Source organism: Lindgomyces ingoldianus (genome assembly GCF_010093535.1).
Source record: "Lindgomyces ingoldianus strain ATCC 200398 unplaced genomic scaffold BDR25scaffold_14, whole genome shotgun sequence".
Taxonomy (NCBI): domain Eukaryota; kingdom Fungi; phylum Ascomycota; class Dothideomycetes; order Pleosporales; family Lindgomycetaceae; genus Lindgomyces; species Lindgomyces ingoldianus.
In genome coordinates this window covers 675,263-694,089 of record NW_022985175.1, presented here as the reverse complement: position 1 = coordinate 694,089, position 18,827 = coordinate 675,263, and the positions used below count along the sequence as shown (strand labels likewise).

Here is an 18,827-nt window from a genome sequence, read left to right as displayed (position 1 = left end):
AAAACTATACACTAAATATCTTACAGTCAAAAACATACATGTCATAATCATCCTCGCCAACCCTACTCCTCAAGCTTAAACCCCTCCCAACTAACCCTCCAATCCTCTTTCCCTTGCTTCTCAGGCCAAATCTCCCAAAATATCTTCTCCACCTCTCCATCATCCCTGCCCCTCAGACCGATCTCTCTACTCTCCCTCCCAAGCCTCGCCAACTCCCTAACGCTAACATCCTCCTCCTCCTCAACCTCATGGCCGGGCACCCGTTCAATCAACCACGAGCGACTCAAATTCCGAACAAAAGTGTCAATGCTCCCATAGAATGTTGTCGCGAATTGCCCTGCGCCATGGGTCCATAGCTTCAGACTCTCGAGCTGGCGACCCCGTTTGTGGGTGCTAATGAGCGTGAAGATTGAGCGAGCCAAGGTTTCGTCTACGGCGCTGTTTATCAGTGTTTGTTTAACCGTGCCGCGTTTAAGACGGTCCACGGTGCAATATGTTAATTGGTTATCTTCACCCTCGTACTGAGGGTCGTATGTTGGGTCTCGATTGATGCGGTAGTTTGTGCATTCAAGTGTGAGGAACAGGGCTCGCAGAGGCTTGATCTGGGCGAGGGCTTTGTAGCACGCGGTTTCGGAGGCGCGAGATGCGTTGCGGATGATTGGAAGGGAGAGATCGGAGAGGTGGGGGCAGTGGATGGTGATTTGTTGGATACGCGAGGGTGTGAATTCGAGGGGTATTTCGCTGCGTTGGCGGCCATTGGTGATTACTTGTAGGTCTTCAATGGGGTTTATGCTTAGCTTATGCAGTGTCGAACCGTGATAGTTTAAGACGGCTTCGAGGATTTGTGAATCCATTGCCCCATTGATGGTGAGCTTCTCAAGAGGATTAATGGCATGGAAAAAGGATACTGCGTGTTGAGTGTAGTTAGGTCTTGCGTTGAACACGTCGTCACGTGTAAGGTAGACCTCGAGTGTCTTGAGATTAGGAAATGAATAATGCTGGGCAATCCAGTCCATTGTCTCACCACTCAGAGCACAGAAATACTCTGTGTGTGAGCCCCCCAGGATAAGATGCTCTAGCTGAGTAAAGTCTGTATGCTTGGCCCATCTCTGCAGCAGGTCCGTCGAGTGCAATGCTGAGCTTCCTTTCAAAGATAGTGATTTTAGGGACCCCTTTGCTCCGGAAGTAAAGCCCGGGAGGCCTTGCCACGCCGGCTTCCGCATGCTGCGTTGACTTGAAGGGAGGTTTGGGTAGAGACTCAATGCGGTGACATGCTGTAGGTTGGGAGCAAGCCCAGCGGCAAGCTCCATTATAGCGTCCATGTTGTAGTCAAAATCGCCATCGGAATCTTGGTATGCACATGTAGCTTTTAGCCTATGCAAGGATGGAGACGTGGCGAGCTCCATTTCATAGGGATAAGGCGTTCCCCACAGTAGTGTGCGGAAGTGGAATGTGAGATGGTGGAGCCTGCAAAGGGGATGTTGCTGGTGGAGGGCTTTGAGAAGAATTGGCGGAAATTGAGTTTGGCAGTTGTAGATTAGGTCTCTCAGGCTAGTTGTTACTTTAAGTAGGCTCACAATTGGAGCCCATGCTACATCTTCTTTAGAGGATTCTTCAATAACGCCTTCATCGTAGACTACATAGTCGCGCGAGTAGTCCATTAATTCTTCTTGAGCAAGTATCTCAGAAAGGCCGCTTTGTTTGAGCGAACCGTGCTCAGGATCATATATGGCCCTCTTGGTGGACTCAAGTCGTAGCGCCCCTTTGATAGTGATGCTTTGGACGTGTCGTGCGGAATCTGTGCGGGACAGAGTCTTGACAAGTCTGTTGACATCTTGTTGCAGTCCATCGGGATTCCGGACCGTGATGCTGATATCGCGAAAAATGACAAAGGCAGCCGCCCTATTGCAAGCCTTGCTTGCGAGACTCAAGGCGAAAAGGCTGGGTCGATGCGCTGCTTTGACGCAATCTGCTATTTGTTGCTGCATCTCGAGAGGCAGAGAAGTGATATTGAGTTTCGACACGCCCATTGTTGTGGATGGCTGAGCAGGCCAATGCTGGGTCATCAATGTTGCAAAACGGCGATATAGTGGTGAACAATCGATTTGAAGTAGCTATCGAAGGTTACAAAAGGAGGGTAATTGAGTGACTGGTGATGCCACATATTGAGGGGAAATGCACGGTCCAACTCGTCACGGGACGAGTAGACACCAGCGAATCCTGCAAATTCCAACAATCAATTGTTTTGGTGAATTTCGTTGCGAGGAAGGTTTTCAGCCATCTACGCATACAGAAACTTATGTAGCTGCCATGCTTTCAAGAATAGATATATGGCCACAACATCAGGCACCGACATGGTAATGCTGCTGAATGACGTCGTCAGGATCGACGCCGGGGAGTTTGACTTCGGGGGGCCACTGCCGGCACCTTTGAGAAACTCGAGCCCGCGGGAAAGCCAACCTGGACAGGGCATACACAGTAAGCATCTCTTTCAAGAATCAGTATTATATCTTTCAAGAATCAGTATTATATCTTTCAAGAATCAGTATTATCTCTTTCAAGAATCAGTATTATCTCTTTCAAGAATCAGTATTATCTCTTTCAAGAATCAGTATTATCTCATAAATCAGGCGCTCCACTTAGCACTCAGGCCGGTGTCCGAAACAACTGACACTATGGGCCAATCAGAATTCGCTTATGCAACAAGGCCAAGCCTCACGTGCCAAGGACCTTCGTCTCCATCTCCAAATCCTCCACCTAGGATCAACACCGACCTACCTACCTCTGCCTGATTCTGACACCCTGTCGTGCCATCTAGCGAATTCACCACGAACGCTCTCACTAATTCCAGCTTATAGTATCTGGTCATCTTACGTTACACTCCATGCGCAATGCTGTGGTAGTTCGGGTGACGCCCGCTCGGCAAGCAAACCACCAGCCTCATCTACCATGACTCTACAGGAAAGAAAAGTCTAGAGATGGTCAATATTCGAGTATATAGGTCGTTCAGTTTCCTGCATTTCTAGAATCCATCATCACAAGCAACTCAACAACAACAACCAACAACCAGCCTTCGCAACAGCTACTTTCTTCTCTTCGCAACAGCTACTTTCTTCTTCACTTCGATCAACAGCCACCAAGAACTCATATTCCTTCAAGATGGTTAACGTCAAGTCTCTCTTCGTTGGAGCTTCGGTCTTGATCAGTGGGATCGCTGCGGCTCCCGTCTCATCTGATGTCGCTGCTCCTGAGGCTCGTAGTCTCGAACGCAGGACATTCACAGGGGCGGCTTCTGATCCAAACAACATCCTGGAAAACACCTATATCATGGGGCCCAACTACAAGAGTAAAGGCTATACATCAGCGACTGTCAGCAACTTGAGCGGCTGCACTGCTCTCTATATCTGGGACAAAGACTTTATCCCATCCGTCTTCCATATTTTCTGCGGTCAAGAGAGGGCCGATGGCAAAGCGGCAGGGGAGATGGTAGAGGAACTCGGTTCGCAGTGGTGGGCGGGCGGTGCCGGCATCTCCTCGTCAACCCCTACCCGGCTCAAGGCTGTCAAGGATGGACTCAAGGAGGCCATCCCGGATATCAGGATCATAAACGAGGAAATCTACACTCGTGGCGAGGGCGATATGGCGCGAACCAAGGTCACTGTTGCAAAGAACAGTAACGTTTTCAATGAGGTGAACTACGAAGGCACCCCAACTCAGCAAGGCAAGAAGAACTAGGTGCTTGCAAAGTTTTCTGTATCAACTCCAGCTTAGGAAATCAACAAGATGGATAGCGGTCTATTTGTGTAAGATCGTGAGTTTCGTACGAAAGTAGCTGTATTGTCATTCCTTTATATGTTATAGACCTTTGGATTTTATCAATTACAATTGCATCATAAGAAACTTCAGCGCGCAATGCTTCAGATTTAAAAAAAAATGCATCTCATGAGACTCGCAGTAGATTGGTAACCTGTATTCGTGCCACATACTGTTCCAAATTCTATCCTGCTTACTATCAAGATAACTCGGTAAGTTGAAACAATGACTGTAATTACCCTGCAGATTCTTTGCTTTGTATTCGTGAACTACCCTACTCCTACGCTGGGTCGCGTAAGCAGTTAAACAAAGTCGATGTTGTCGCAAGTATAGGTTGAGTTTGCATTGATAAATCGAATAGCGCAGAGCTTTCGGAATCTATCAACTCCATGTTTCAATGGTACAAGAGCGCGGATAGATGCTACGTATATCTGTCGGATCTACCTGACGAGGACTCTCACGCATTCCATTCTGGACTCCAGGCATGCCGCTGGTTTACCCGAGGCTGGACATTACAAGAACTCATTGCTCCCAACAGCGTGTTGTTTTATAGTAGCACCTGGAAATTCGTAGGGTCTAAAGAGGATCTTCTCGAACCTATATCCGATATTACAAGAGTAGACCCCCTAGTGTTAAGCAATAGATGCGAGCTACATGAACTCGCTGTGGCGAAAAAGCTATCTTGGGCTGCTCATAGGCAAACAAGACGCATTGAAGGCAGTGTGTCCAACCGTTAGTACACCTAATAGTACAGTACTGCAGTACACTGATTTTGGTCACGTACGTACGTACAGGGCATCTACTTAGTATACTGTACTATACGTAAGGCTGCTGTACTAACTGTTTACAGTAGTTATATAGAATTTTTAGTAGTTTTAGGCAGTTAAAGGCAGGTTACTAAGGGCTAGAGGGCTTGTGTTTAGAGATTAATGCAGAGAATACTGTTATTACTTATTTTGTTAGCAATCTTCTAATAAATTTAGTAACTATGCTATCTATGTTATTCTTTTACTTATTATAATGTCTTAATTTTTATCTTAATTAATAATGTAGTTATCTTAGTGTGTTACTACCTTATAGGCCTTATTCTTGTAGGCTTTATCCTTATAAGCCTTATCCTTACATGCCTTATCCTTACATGCCTTATCTAGCTGTTCTGCTACCTAGATATATTATGCTGCCTTATCCTAACGCTTAGAGAAGGCCTACATAGCCTCACCTAGTCTATCTATGCTGTCCTTGCGTAAAGTAACTTCTTTAAAGCATATATAAGATACCTAGGCTAAAGAGCACCTAAATAATGCCTACTATAATGTTAAAATTACCTTTAAGATTAACTAAGATAATATATAGTGTTCTAGTGTTAAATTAAGCGCAGATTAGCTAAGATATTATATAAAGCATAAGTTATAACTTTTTAGGCGCTAGAAAGTGTTATTTATGTAAAGATATAGTGCAGATCTGCAGCACATTACTAAGGCAGGTAAGAAGAAGCAGCTGTAGCTTTATTAAGCTTACTATAAAGCTAGTGTTTAAAAAGTAGCTAAACTTATTAATAGTAATATCTATATAGTAAGGCATTTTAAGGTAGTTTATAAGATTAATGCTAACATTAGCGTACTGCTAGATAGCCCTTAGAGGCCTTTAAATCCCTTTATAGCAGCAGCAGAGGTAGCAGGAGTAAGGCAGCAGGTAGCTTATACGCTGTAGCAGGAGGGTGCTTTAGTGTAGGTGTTTATTAACTAGGTAGTTATATCTAATTAGTTGCTATAGTAATTAACCTTAGCTAAATGTTAAAGTTTTATTACTTAAAATTAACTTAATCTTCTTAACACTTTCTCTACTTCTTTAACTATGCTATTATAATATCTTTATAATAGTTTTATAAAGTAAAAAGAGGAGATTTAAACTATGTTATGTAAAGCTTATAGTAAAATTATGTTAAGCTTAATTAAGTAGAGTAGTCTTAACTACTTTTTAATACTAAAAGTTGTTGCGCATTTTATTAGTAAGTAAGCCCTATTAAACTTAGCTTATATAGCTTATAGATGTGTACATAGATGCTAACACCTAGCTGTAAGACCTACTTATTAGCTTTAAAAACCTATACAGCAACAAGACTAGCGCAAATTAAGCACATACTATTATTAAGGTTTTTTAAGAGTATAATATTAAGTTAAAATTCTACTGCTTTATAGCAGATAACACATTAAATAATAACATCTAGCTTATTAATTATCTTAACTTGCACATAAACCTTAACTTTAGCAGCAACAACTAAATACACTGCGCTAGCTATACTATTTAAATTATTATTAAGGCAGTTATTTACAGCAATAATATAAGCCTGTAGAAATAAAAGCTAGCTAATGTAGCTTTTTAAAATTAATTTAAGCTTTATTAATAGCATAGAGTTATTAAAAAGCTTTATAACTTTTATAACTTAGTCCTCTGCTTAAATAAGTGTTGCAATAGCTTTACAGCTATTATAACTATACTAAGTAAGAAGGATGTTTTTTAAAGCTTTAGTGTAACGATTCTACGAATCGTTCCATCTCGGGTCGCTCGGATCCTATCCGAAGAGTCCCCGTATCGGCCCTGACCATGACTTGACCCAGTCCCCCGCAGTTACCCCTATTCCTGCATGTATTTAGTCGCACCTCGCCCCTGTAGCTAGCTTGGTAGTTTTCTGATATCCTACGTACAAGGCCTATAGGTGTTATTAGTATTCCTAGGTCTCTAAGTCCCTACGCACTCCTATATGCCTCTAAGTAGATTTATACTGCATTTAGACCTATTGTCTTGCCTGCGCTGTTACATTATATTAGAAAACTTGCTTTTACTAGTAACAGCTTTATTATAATATTACATTAATTATTTATTTAACTATGTCTAACTTTAAAAAGTGTCTAATTTAGTTTAGGTTACTATTCTTACACACTATTATATTAAATTATTTAGTTAGTATAAATAGAATTTTAGAGACTTTTTATTAACTAAAGCTTTTAGGTTTAAAACTTTTTATCCCTTATAATTAAAATTGCCTTTAAAAAAGTTGCAAAGAGTGTGCTAAAGTAAAAACTTAAAGACTACTAATAACTTATTAAGATTAAGAACAACTACTAATGCTTAACTCTTAACTACTATTAGATCTTATTGTAAAGACTACAACCTGTTCTAGCTATAGCTAAGGCAAGATGCCTGCTTTTAAAACTAAACTACTACTAACCTTAATAGCTAAACCCTCTTTTATAAGACTAAAAGCTAAAAACTTACTAAATTTAAAGTTAAACTTTAGCAGCATAGCCTTTAAGAACTAAGTTGCTTAATTAAGGGCATAAATTAAATAGCTAACTAGATTAAAAACTATTAGTTTTAATTAACTTTTACTAACTACTAAATTACTTATAATAATGCCTTAAATTACCTCTACTACTTTAATAGTAAAAGACTTTTTAGGCACCTTTAAGCTTTTTTAAAGCTACTTTACTAAATATATGCTTAAGATTAAGAACTTTATAGACAGCAAAGAACTTATGTTTAAATAATAGTAAGCCTTTATTATAGATAGACTTAACATTAATGCAGATTACTATTAGAGTAAGCGCGCACGCATGGCGTTAGTATAGGGACACACTGCTAGTATCGCAAAGGAATACCTAGAGCCTAGATACCTAGCTAAATTAGATTACTTTTAGTTTAAAAATATAAAAGAAATAATTAAGCTTTTATAAACTTACTTTATTACTAGTAATAAAAAAATAGAGGCGCAACAGGCGTTTTAAACTTTAAGAATAAGTAAAAAAGAAGTGTTTTTTACTTTTAAAGCTTACTTTATTAGTGCTGCTATTAAAGGGTTTATATTAAAAGCAAAATAGTTTTTCTACTTATAAAAAAAGATACTACTTAGCCTAAAAGTACTAAACTTAGGTTTTAAGCACACTTAAAAAAGCTTTTTTAAGACTATAGTAGCCTACCTAACAGCTTATAACATAGAAAGAAGGAATACCTTTACTATTTTAAAGTAAACTATTAATCTTACCTAACAGTCTACTGTTAGACCTAGTATAGATTAGTCTTAAAAGGTTTCTAGTAATACATCTAAGGCAGTATACTATTCTAGTGCACTCTGACCTGCACCTCTGTTAGTACTCTAGTCTATGTTAGTTACCTATAGACAATCTAGCTAGACACCTGCCCTAGAAAGACAGACAACTCCTAGTAACTATTATTATTATAAAAAACTAAAACATTTTGCTAGTAACTGCTCTATTTCTAAAGTATAAGAAATAAAAGTAGAGTAGTAAGATTCTAAAGAAGAATTTATAAACATAAATAATTTTAATCTAGATGCTTTCTAGATAGAAAATAGTAACACTTAAAAAAACTTTTTATTCTAGGCTTAAGTAAGTATAATCTATTAAACATTAATTTATTATACTTATTTAAAGAAAAATACTTCTAAGTCTCTACTATTTTATATTTAAAAAGCATTAGAGTTTGTTTAAATTTTTTAGTTAATACTAGCGCCTATAGTTTTTTATTTATTAACTTACTAACTACTAAGTTATTATTTTAATGCTTTTATATCCCTATCTAACGCTTACTATTTAAAGTTATAGTTAAGAGCTTTTAAGATTAGATCTAAGTCCCTGTCTACTAGTATATCTGCCTACACATGTAAATTAATAGGAGAAGCATTTAAAACTGCCTTTTTATTATTATAGACCTTAGCTTTTAGAATTATATTATTAGCATTAAATAGTTATGTTGTTTTAAACTTTATTTAGATATAGAAAAGAATTAAATTATATAGCCTAGTAAATATCTGCTTACCTATAAACCTTTACTACCCTTGCTTATGTAATTAACCTAGCCTACGCGCAATAAAGAAGTAGAGCTAGATATTAAATAATGTAACACACTATAGAAAAAGGACTAATTTTAGTAGTTATACAGCCTAATAATCTATTACATTAAGGGTTTGCTAAGGCTACTAAAATTATATAGATCTTCTATTATTTATAGTCTAAAGACACTTAAATTGTTCTTTTACTTATCTATTAAGAAGTCTAGAATAGGTCTAAAGGAGGTTTATTTAGCTACTATTACTCTAATTTTAGCAAATGCTTTTTATTTTAACATAAAAAAAAAATAAGTTTTTTTTAACTTTTATTTATAAAATTAAGTAGTTAATTAAAGATAAGTAAGCCTTATAGTTAAACACTAAATATAAAACTAAAGCATTAGTAAACTTCTAATTACCTTTTAAATACTATTAGTACTAAGATGTATTTAGCCACATAGCAGCTTACTAGCTACTAGTACATTATCTATATAACTACAAGATTGTCCTTACAGAGCCTCTCCTTAATAGTTATAGTTTGTTGTATAAACAAAACCTTAAGGAGCTAGAGGTAATAAAAAAATATGTTATAGATAATCTAAAATATAGCTTTATTAAGCAGAGTTAGAGCCTTTTTACATTTTCTATTCTTTATGTATAGAAACTAAATAGTAACTTATGTATCTATGTTAATTACTGCAAACTTAACACTCTTACCTGTAAGAATGTGTATCTAATACTATATATAAACAAACTTCTGTTAAGACCTACTAAGGTAGCAATTTTTACTAAGTTTAATATTTACGCAGCTTTTAATAAGATTAGGATAGATCTAAGCTCTAAAAAGTGTACTACCTTTTAGACATAATATAAAACTTATAAGTGTAAAGTTCTGCCTTTTAGATTATGCAATAGTCTAGTAACTTACTAGTGCTATATAAATAATGTATTAATTAACTATCTAGACAATTTCTATATTGCTTATTTTAATAACATTTTTATTTACTTTAAAGATAAAGTAACTTATATCCTTTATATTAAAAAAGTCTTAAAAAGGCTTTAGTAAGCAGAATTATAAGTAAAGATTAAAAAAAGTAAATTTTATATTACTTAAATAAAGTATCTTAGCTATATACTTTTAAATAAAAGACTAAAGGTTAACCTAGAGAAAGTAGAGGTGCTACGCAACTAGCAGGCGCCTACTACTATAACAGGTGTGAAATTCTTTCTAGGCTTTACTAAATTCTATTAGCAATTTATTTTAGAATTCTTTTATATAGCAAAACTAATTATTACACTTTAGAGCTTTACTACCCCTTTTATATAGACTTTAGAGTGTAATGTAGCTTTTAAAAAGCTAAAGTCTGCGCTACTAAGTATACTTACACTCTGCTATTTTAACTTTATATTATAAACTAAAATTAAAACTAACACTTTTAATAAAGTAGTAGCAGAAGTCCTTTTTTAAGAACAAGTAGATAGAAATTAGTGCCTAGTATTGTTCTATAGTAAGGTCCTATCTAGTTTAGAGCTAAACTAGAAGATACATAATAAGAAGCTATTTACAATTATTATAGCATTTAAATAATAAAGGGCTAAGCTTACATCTATAGCAACAAGCACTTTAGTATATACTAATTATTAGTTATTAAAGTACTTTATAATAATAAAAGTGCTAAATGCTTATTAGGTCTATTAGGCTAAAAAGTTAGCTTAGTATTGCTTCTAAATTAAGTACACCCCTAGTAAAAATAACACTAGAGCAGACATTCTTAGTTATTATAAATAAGACATAGAAAATTTAAAAGCAGCTTAAACTAATAATAAGTTAAGAGTCCTACTAAAACTGCACTAACTGCACCCCTAAATTAACTCTAAACTAGCCTAGTACTATATTACTTAAATAATAACTTAAGTAGCTACACTAAATGTTATAAAAGAACTAGACTAAGTTATGTCTTTAAATTTTTTAAAATTAATTAATGTATTACTTTAAAAGAATTAAGCCTTTTTTATATAAAAGCAAGAACTCCTACCCTACTATTATTAAATAGAAAATAGACTACTTCTCTATGCTAACTACTTATGTGTGCTAGCAGACTTATTACTATGTACTTAACTTATCTAAGAAGTCTACAACTAAGTATCCTTAGCACACCTAAGTGCTACTAAGACCTATTAGTTACTAGCCTAAAAGTACTACTAAAAGGGTATAAAGGCTACTTATAAATAATATGTATAGAATTACCTCCCTTATTATAAGGCTTATCTAAAATAGACTTAAACTCTAGGCTTTATCTACCCCCTACTAATTCTTGCTTAACTAATGTAGCACTTATGCATTAACTTTAAGGAGTTTTCTAAAGACAAGTCTAGATATAATTAGATTATAGTTATAATTAATTACTTATTAAAATAAGCTATTTCTATTTCTTACTATAAAATAATTAACACCTAAGAAATAGCTACTTTATTTATTTAATAAGTGTACTGTTTTAGCTACACACCTAAAACTATTATTTCTAATTAAGAACTTTAGTTTATATCTAGTTTTTAGTCTAAATTCTATTAAATTTTAAGTGTAAAAGTTAAGCTTTTTACTACTTATTATAAAAAAATAAATAGCTAAATAAAGATTATAAATAAGTATATTAATTAAAGACTAAAGCTTTTTATATTTTTTTACTAAAATAACTAGAGTTTCTTACTACTCTTAATTAATTAGGCTTAGATAACCTTACCTTATATAATAATTAAAATATCTTTATATTAAGTCTTATATAGCTCTAAACTATGTTAAAGCTAGGACTAGAAACATTCTACAGAACCTATTATAGCTACAGACAAGCTAAATTATAAGGATGCCCTAGCATTAGCAACCTACATGCATGCAGCCTAGAAGTTAGCTAAGACCTATATAGAAAAGGCCTAGAATTAGATGTAAACTATAGTTAACTGCCACTGCTAGCTAGTTAACTAGAAGGTTAGTAACATAGTCTACCTAAACACTAAAAACTTTGCTGTTTAAAGACCTAGCTAAAAACTATTTAAATAATAAAAAGGCCTCTTTAAGGTACTTAAATAAGTTAAAAACTTATACTACCTAAAGCTACTTTTAAAGTTAAAGATACATAATGTCTTTACACTAAACATGCTTTATAAAGACTCTTAGGATCTGCTTTTAAAATAAGAACCTCTAAAACCCCCTAGAATTACTATTAATAAGGTAAAAAAGTAGAAAGTAAAGGAAATACTTACTAGCAAGCTCTACTAGAAAACGCTTAAGTACTAGGTAAAATAAGTAAAACATAACTTTAATCTAGTCTAGTATAAAGCTTTAAATTTTATAAGTTCTCTTTATAAACTAAAAGCTTTTTATAATAAGCATCTAAATTAGCTAGGACCTTTAAAGGCCTTATAAAAGTAGATTAAGGCTTTTAAAGCTAGTGTAAAAGGTATAGATTACTTAGCAGATAATAAAGTATAAAAGTAAGAAGTTAAATTATATTTTTACATAATATTATTATAACTTTATAGACATGTTGCTTAGAAAGTCTAACAGCAAGCTGTTAGACACTTCTAGACTTTTCTTTTTCTTTTTCTCTACTCTTCTTCCTCTTCTCTCTCCTCTCCTCTCTTCCCTTTAGACTCTTTTTAAACCCCCTTTACCTTATTCTTAGCTACTTAAAAGCGCTGCAATGTCTGCCTAAAGGTTAGACACTAAAGCCTTTAAAGCTAAAACCTGTTAAAGCAGCTTAGTATTCTAGTAAAATAAGGCTACCTAAACACTAGCTATAGGAAGCCTAGCTTCCTAACTCTTTATAACCTGCGCTACTTACACTAAGTTTTAAGCAAACTTTAAAATAGCTTTAAAGGCCCTTTTTTTATTCTTTTTACTTTCTATGTTTTAGGCTGCTGCCTATAGCTTAAAATAGCTTTAAAGGACTAAGAATTCCTTCTTATAATAAAAGGGGACCTATGTGCGCGTTAGTAAACTATACTCTAGTAGTATTAAACTATATTTATATAAAGTTATATTTTTTATTATGTAAAGTGTAATATTTACATTTCTTTAATTTAAAAAACTAATAAGAAAACTTAACCTAAAGGCTACAAGTAAAGGCGTAGGCAGCCTAAAAGCAGATAACTTAAAACGCCTCTAAAAAGGCTCTAGAAGAGGGGTAGAGCAGTATAGTAATTTTCTTTAATGCTATAATTAGTTAGCAGACTAAGCTATAAAATGTTAGGTGCACAATAATACTTATAAAGTAGAGATTTAGATAATAGCTAAAGAAAAAACTAATAACATTAACTAGACTATATAAGTAAGGCAAGTAAACACTTATTACTATAAATAATAAATTTACTATATTAATAATAACTACACTGCTAGTTACTACTAAACAAAAACATTATAATAAAGGCATTATATTAGTATTAGGTTTTTAGTTTATTTCTTAGTAATAAGAAATTTTAGTTAAGATAGTTATACTTATTATATTCTATCTAAATTAGTTTTAAATTAGTTCTAAATATTTTCTACACACTATAGATAAGGACTATTAGCCTATAAAGGGGGGAGTAGTGTAATAATTCTACAAATTATTCTATCTTAGGTTGCTTAGATCCTATCTAAAGGGTCCCTGTATCAGCCCTGACCATGACTTGACCTAGTCCCCTGCAGTTACCCCTATTCCTGCATGTATTTAGTCGCACCTTGCCCCTGTAGCTAGCTTAGTAGTTTTCTAATATCCTACGTACAAGGCCTATAGGTGTTATTGGTATTCCCAGGTCTCTAAGTCCCCACGCACTCCCATATGCCTCTGAGTGGATTCATACCGCATTCGGACCTATTGTCTTGCCTGCGCCGTTACATTTAGTACACTAAATCTACTATAAGATAGTAGTGTATAGTAGCATTTTATTTATTTTATAATTCTATGTTGTTTTAAACTTAAAAAGCTTATCTAGCGCTTTATCTAATCTAAGCACTATAATGTAGGCCTTACTAATAAAGTTAATAATAATATTAAAAATAATAGTTATAATCCTCTACTTAATAGCCTTACTAATAATAAATAGGTAAAAGTAGAGCGTATAAAAGACTTTTTAAAAATCTTTTATAAAATAACTAAATACCTTAAAGGTAGCACTAGCAAATTAGGCTACAGCAGCTTATAGTAAATAATTATATACTTGCAGGTAATTAATAATAAGCTTAGAGCATAGAGAGAGCGCCTATTTTATAAGTACTATAGCAACTACCTTAAAAATAGTGTTGCCTTTAGCATTAAGAAGCTTACTATGTACTAGAAAACTTTTGTTTTAGAGCTAGAGATCTTCTACTACTGCATAGCAACTATTTTTAACCTGTCTTTCTGCCTTCTTTAGTTTAAAGACTACTAGAAACACTACTTATTTTAGTATAAGCATATAAAGTTGTTTATTTAGAAAATCTAAACACGCTACTTAGAGACCTTTAAGAAAAAAGAGGAAAAAAAGAAGGCAGTGTTGCTAGAGATATTATAAAGAAAGCTTTTAGTAGCTTACAGCAACCTATATAATAAGCACCTTAAAAAAGCCCTTTTAGTTAACTTTACTATCCTTTATAACAACAAAGGTTGTAGCTTAAAGAGAAGGTAGAAAGTTAATAAGTTAAACTCCTACTTTAATTTTTTAGTAAAAGATAAGTACACTAGAGATTAGCTACTTACTTAGCTACTTAAGTAGTAGTAGTAGTAAAGTTAACTTTACTACTTTATTTTTTATAAGATTGCCCTTAATTTTTTATTAATCTTAGCAACTTTATGTAAGTGCAAGTAGTGCTTTTTATAGGCTAAAAAGACTATTATAATAAAAAAGAATTAACTATTAGTGTTAATAATAGAGGCTCTTTAACTGCAAAAGAATTAGTTATATAATAATGCTATTACTAGTAAGCTAACTAAGCTTATAAAGTACATTAAAATAGTAAGATTAACAATAATAGATCTTATAAGGGGTATTATAACTTCTTAATTAGGTATAGTCTTTAGCTTTAGCGTAATTACTTTATAATACTTTAATATACTTTAGTTACTGTATCCTAACTGTACACTGACGTTATATCCTCTGTACAGTTAGTTAGTAACAGCCTCCTCTTCCGTAACTGTACTATACAGCCTCCAAAAGGCTCTGTAACTAACGGTTGGACACACTGATTGAAGGTCAAGCCTACTGCCTATTAGGACTGTTAGACGTTAACATACCACTCATTTACGGCGAAGGCGAGAAAGCTTTCATGCGTTTGCAGGATGAATTGCTTAAATTGTCCGCGGATGCGTCCTTGTTCTTATGGTTTCGAGGAATAGATGGTGGTCTCCTAGCCCCATCGCTACGGCATTTCCATCCTTGCGGCAAAATCGTTCGTGTTCGCGGGATAAAGATAAGCCACTCCTGGGAAATGACACACCGTGGACTGAGAATAACCTTACCCATACTAAAACCACGTCGGCTAGACGCAGATGCGACATTTCTAGGCATACTAGCTTGCCGTACGGAGGACGACTATACCAGTGTGCTAGCTCTGCATCTAAGGAAGCATGGATGGGAGAATACATGGGGAGAAACCGTTGTTGGATGTTCAGTCGAGAAATGCACTATTCAATGTGACAATCCTCAAGCCGGTATGCATTCAGTAGATGTTCGACGACTTGGTGCTGCAAAGTCTAGCACAATTCTCATACCGCGCAACAATTTCCAGACGTATGCAAGTCTCTCAGCATTACGCCTTACCTCATCGGTATGGATCCGCAACCGGCCAGTCTCCTTTAAGATGATCCAGGCCTACCCGAGACACCAATGGAACCTAGAAACGATGACAATGAATCGTTATAGAAGCCACGCTATGGACAACAAGCAAGTTGGAGCCGCGCTTTTCAGAAATGAATTAGGCTTAAAGGTCATCGTGTGTTTTGCAGTTTTAAGTTCAACAGGGTTTATTAAGGTCAGTGGAGAAAAGCAATCACTTCAACAATTGTGCGAGAACCTCAATGTCAAGACACCTCTGCGATATTCCTTCAAAAGCTGCGCGGTGCACCACATTCGAGCTACAGACAATGCTAGGTCTATTCGAATTCAAGCCAGGCTAAGGCAGCGTGAGATCATGGGTGAGGATGTCTGGATCATTGATCTTACCTTACACTCCGATTGAGCATAACGCGGGGATCAATATCTCAATAAGTTACCAGTTACGACTCCAGAAGCGACGTGTATGCCAACATCAATCCTTCCTACGCTAGTCACTATGTCTAGAAGCACCTCGATCAAGTCTTGAAAAGAAACCCAGAACCATACCAAAACGCCAGGAAACACGCCAAGAAGCGCACGAAGTCTAGGAGACCGTAGGAGCAGGAGGTGGAGGACCTTGGTTGTCCTTGCCGCTACCACCGATGTCATTGTCGTCGTTATAACCGCGAGCGCTAGAAAACTTCTTCCGAGCCTCCGCATCCCTCTTCGGGTCATATCGGGGCGGGGTCTTACCCTTGAGCTCCGGGTCTACAAAAGGATCAGCATTAGGAATTCGGAAAGAGGTCGGACAGGCATACTCAAGCAACAGTTGGTACAGGTGTCTGCGCAATTGATGCACGATCGATCCGCGTATCTACCCATCTCGCCGTATGGGAAGGTGCGGCAAGAATCCTCTGTCACACCCGACTTGGGCTTTATGACGCCCTGACACCTCTTACATTCTTTTCCTCGAGGTACCTCAACTGCTCCTTGGGCGCCCGCGACCATAATCAAGTACTGGTAATCCTGCCGCCTGAGTGGGAAGTTTACAGACTGGACGGTGCTCGAATCGGCACGAGCCTGGAAGTCCTGTATGATGTAGAAAGGATCGTTCTGGTCGCCCGTTGCGAAGGGTTTGACAGCAGCAGGGACAGCCTTCCAAATCTCGTCGTCTGCTCCCTTGTGCCGAACGAGAGATTGCTGCGCTCGCTGGCACAGGGACAGCTCAATCCGACCGTAGGCTTTGATGAGACGGACTATTGAAGGTGTTAATACAGGTTGAAGGAAGGGGAAGGAGATACTTACGGCAGTGAGGATAGGTCTCATTAGGATCGTAAGTGGAGCTCGGATCCTCAGGATGATGAGGGTAGGGCTTGGCCGGAGGTGGAGAGGGACTTCGAGACGTTTTCTTCTTCCTCGCCTTCGTAGATGATTCCGCCTGGCCGCTCTTCCGCCTCCCAGAGCGACGCCCGGTGCTGAGCGCACTGAGACGAGCAGCAGGCGGAGAACTGCCCGCCGGATTTGAACTGGCCCTCACCCAACCGAGCTCGTAGTCAGGGCCGGGGCGGCTACCAATCCGGGCGAGGATATTGGCTGGAATATCTGGGTCGCGAATCGGCCGCGCCGAAAGGTTCTCACTTGGCAGATCGTAGGCCAGAGGTTGTGGCGGAGCAGTCGAGAGGAATCTGTAAGGACCGAGACTTGGCAGATTCATGAAAGGGTCGGGAGGAGGCTGGAGAGTTCGGGGCGGAGGATGCTGCAGCAACGATTCGATCAGGGGCAGCTGCAAGGAGCCAGGCCGGAATGCTGGCGGAGCCTCTGCAGATTGGGACCTGGAGTCTCGAAGAGAGCCAGAGGAGTCTGTAGGCCTGGCGGACGCAGCACCAGCTACTATGGTAGCACTTGACAATCGGGGCGGAGTCCTGACACCTGGAGGATTGTGCCTGTTGGACTCGTCCAAGGCAGACGAAGCCTGACGCCGGTGTAGTGGAGTGGCAGTAGGACCTCGTGGAGATTGACGATCGTCTCGCTGAGACTGTTGACCAGCTCGAGGAGAAGTAGGGGGAGCAGATGGACGCTCGACTCGAGAAGTAGACGAGCGGCTTAGAGGTAGAGGGACGACCAATATGATCCCTGTGTGAACGTGAATATACTGTCCAGAAAGGGGCACTACTTGTTCTCACCTATGGGTAGCTCCCCGTCGCGGAGGATAATGGCAAGTCAAAGTTTCGTCGTGCCTAGGTACAGACAACTGTGCTAATTAGGTGATGCTTTGGAGCGACGTGACCAAGAACAGATAGTTGCCAACGAAGTGCCCTTGAGCCTTTGGGGTAATCGTGAGCCTTTATACCTAGCAAGCTTCATCACATATCACCCCCGCTCCCATTGAATGTGGCCGGGAAAGTAACATGGGCATTAAGCTCCCTACATTGCGGCGATGTTTGCCAACGGTTCAGTTCGCAATAATCCCAGTCCAAATCAAAGCTGAGAAGCTGAGAGTCAGTCGATCAGTCTGCAAGCCTCTTCACACTAGCAACGGAACCCTCCCTGAGCGATCCATATTGACGTGAGCCTTCCGGTCTCTTAACTGGACCAAGCCTCTGATGTTCGTCAGGAACAGGGCAGGTTATGCATATTGATATTGTCTGGTGCGCTTAAAAGCTCGATCGAGACGTGAACATAAGCTTTTATACCTATTCTAAGGCAGTGTGCCTCTCTGGCAAGCTTCCTTTATTGCATATCACCCCAGCTCCTAGTGTACGTGGCCGGGAAAGTAACAGCGAATTAAACTCCACACACTGCGGCTATGTCTACTCGTGCTCAGTTGAGAAACGGACTCTAGACTGCACCAAGTCTCTGGCGTTCGTCTGCAGGTTGAGATAATCCCGGAGAGGGCAGATTATGCATATTGGATATTGTTCTTCTGGGCCTGGAAAGCTCAGTTGAGTTAAGTAGTGGGTTATGTGCTAGCTTCCCTCGTGAAGATCGAATCATAGAGTCTGCTGTAAGGGGGCGCGGACAGCAGCTGAAGAGGGGGTGTTGACGACGTGGTGGAGCCCATAGCTATAGGACCCATCTCGCATCGCTGCAAGCCCAGCATACTAAATTTTGCTTGATCCTACCATATGGCGTGATTTGTCGTAGCGATAGGCGCACTCCAATTGCAGATTTATTGCAGGAAATCAAAGCAACAGTGTGCTCCGAATAGTAGCGCTTTGGATGGGAAATGCATTGTCGAAGTTGCAATAGGGTGAGGAGATGTGGATCGTACAGGGATTGCTGCATTGGCGTCGCTGCCCTGCCCGAGGAATTAGCGAAGTGGTCTTGTAAAAGGCATTAACACGCTAAACCCGATACGATGAGCGAGCGGAACACCTTCCTTTCCATGATCAGTTTGAGC

The 18,827-nt window shown here is 37.9% G+C and overlaps 4 protein-coding genes across 4 annotated transcripts in view; 2 read left to right on the top strand and 2 right to left on the bottom strand.

Moving 5' to 3' along the window:
- Positions 1–2,289, bottom strand: part of BDR25DRAFT_354600 (uncharacterized protein) — a gene marked incomplete at both ends in the record, with an annotated part of 2,703 nt that extends 414 nt beyond the window's left edge. Inside the window, 3 exons of the mRNA XM_033695339.1 lie at positions 67–2,057; positions 2,099–2,149; positions 2,182–2,289. Of these exons, the coding sequence (XP_033548191.1) occupies positions 67–2,057; positions 2,099–2,149; positions 2,182–2,289 (2,150 nt within the window). The remainder of the gene's footprint in view (positions 1–66; positions 2,058–2,098; positions 2,150–2,181) is intronic.
- Positions 2,290–2,782: 493 nt separating this feature from the next.
- Positions 2,783–3,765, top strand: BDR25DRAFT_303384 (uncharacterized protein). Its single transcript, XM_033689999.1, has one exon. It carries the CDS (start codon positions 3,160–3,162, stop codon positions 3,733–3,735), a length of 576 nt encoding a protein of 191 aa, XP_033548190.1. The 5' UTR covers positions 2,783–3,159; the 3' UTR covers positions 3,736–3,765.
- Positions 3,766–14,882: 11,117 nt separating this feature from the next.
- BDR25DRAFT_152754 (uncharacterized protein) lies at positions 14,883–15,062 on the top strand (the record flags this gene model as incomplete). The annotated part of the gene is made up of 1 exon (XM_033683923.1): positions 14,883–15,062. A coding segment is annotated over one exon (180 nt), but the record flags the coding sequence as incomplete, so codon positions are not given.
- Positions 15,063–15,963: 901 nt separating this feature from the next.
- Positions 15,964–18,814, bottom strand: BDR25DRAFT_354597 (uncharacterized protein; the record flags this gene model as incomplete). Its single annotated transcript, XM_033695338.1, has 14 exons — positions 15,964–16,031; positions 16,064–16,195; positions 16,246–16,770; positions 16,823–17,473; positions 17,511–17,560; positions 17,611–17,664; positions 17,715–17,750; positions 17,795–17,919; positions 17,958–18,027; positions 18,172–18,179; positions 18,227–18,246; positions 18,277–18,490; positions 18,530–18,750; positions 18,778–18,814. The coding sequence occupies 14 exons, from the start codon at positions 18,812–18,814 to the stop codon at positions 15,964–15,966; spliced, it is 2,211 nt and encodes a 736-aa protein (XP_033548188.1).
- Between the last annotated feature and the right edge of the window lie 13 nt (positions 18,815–18,827).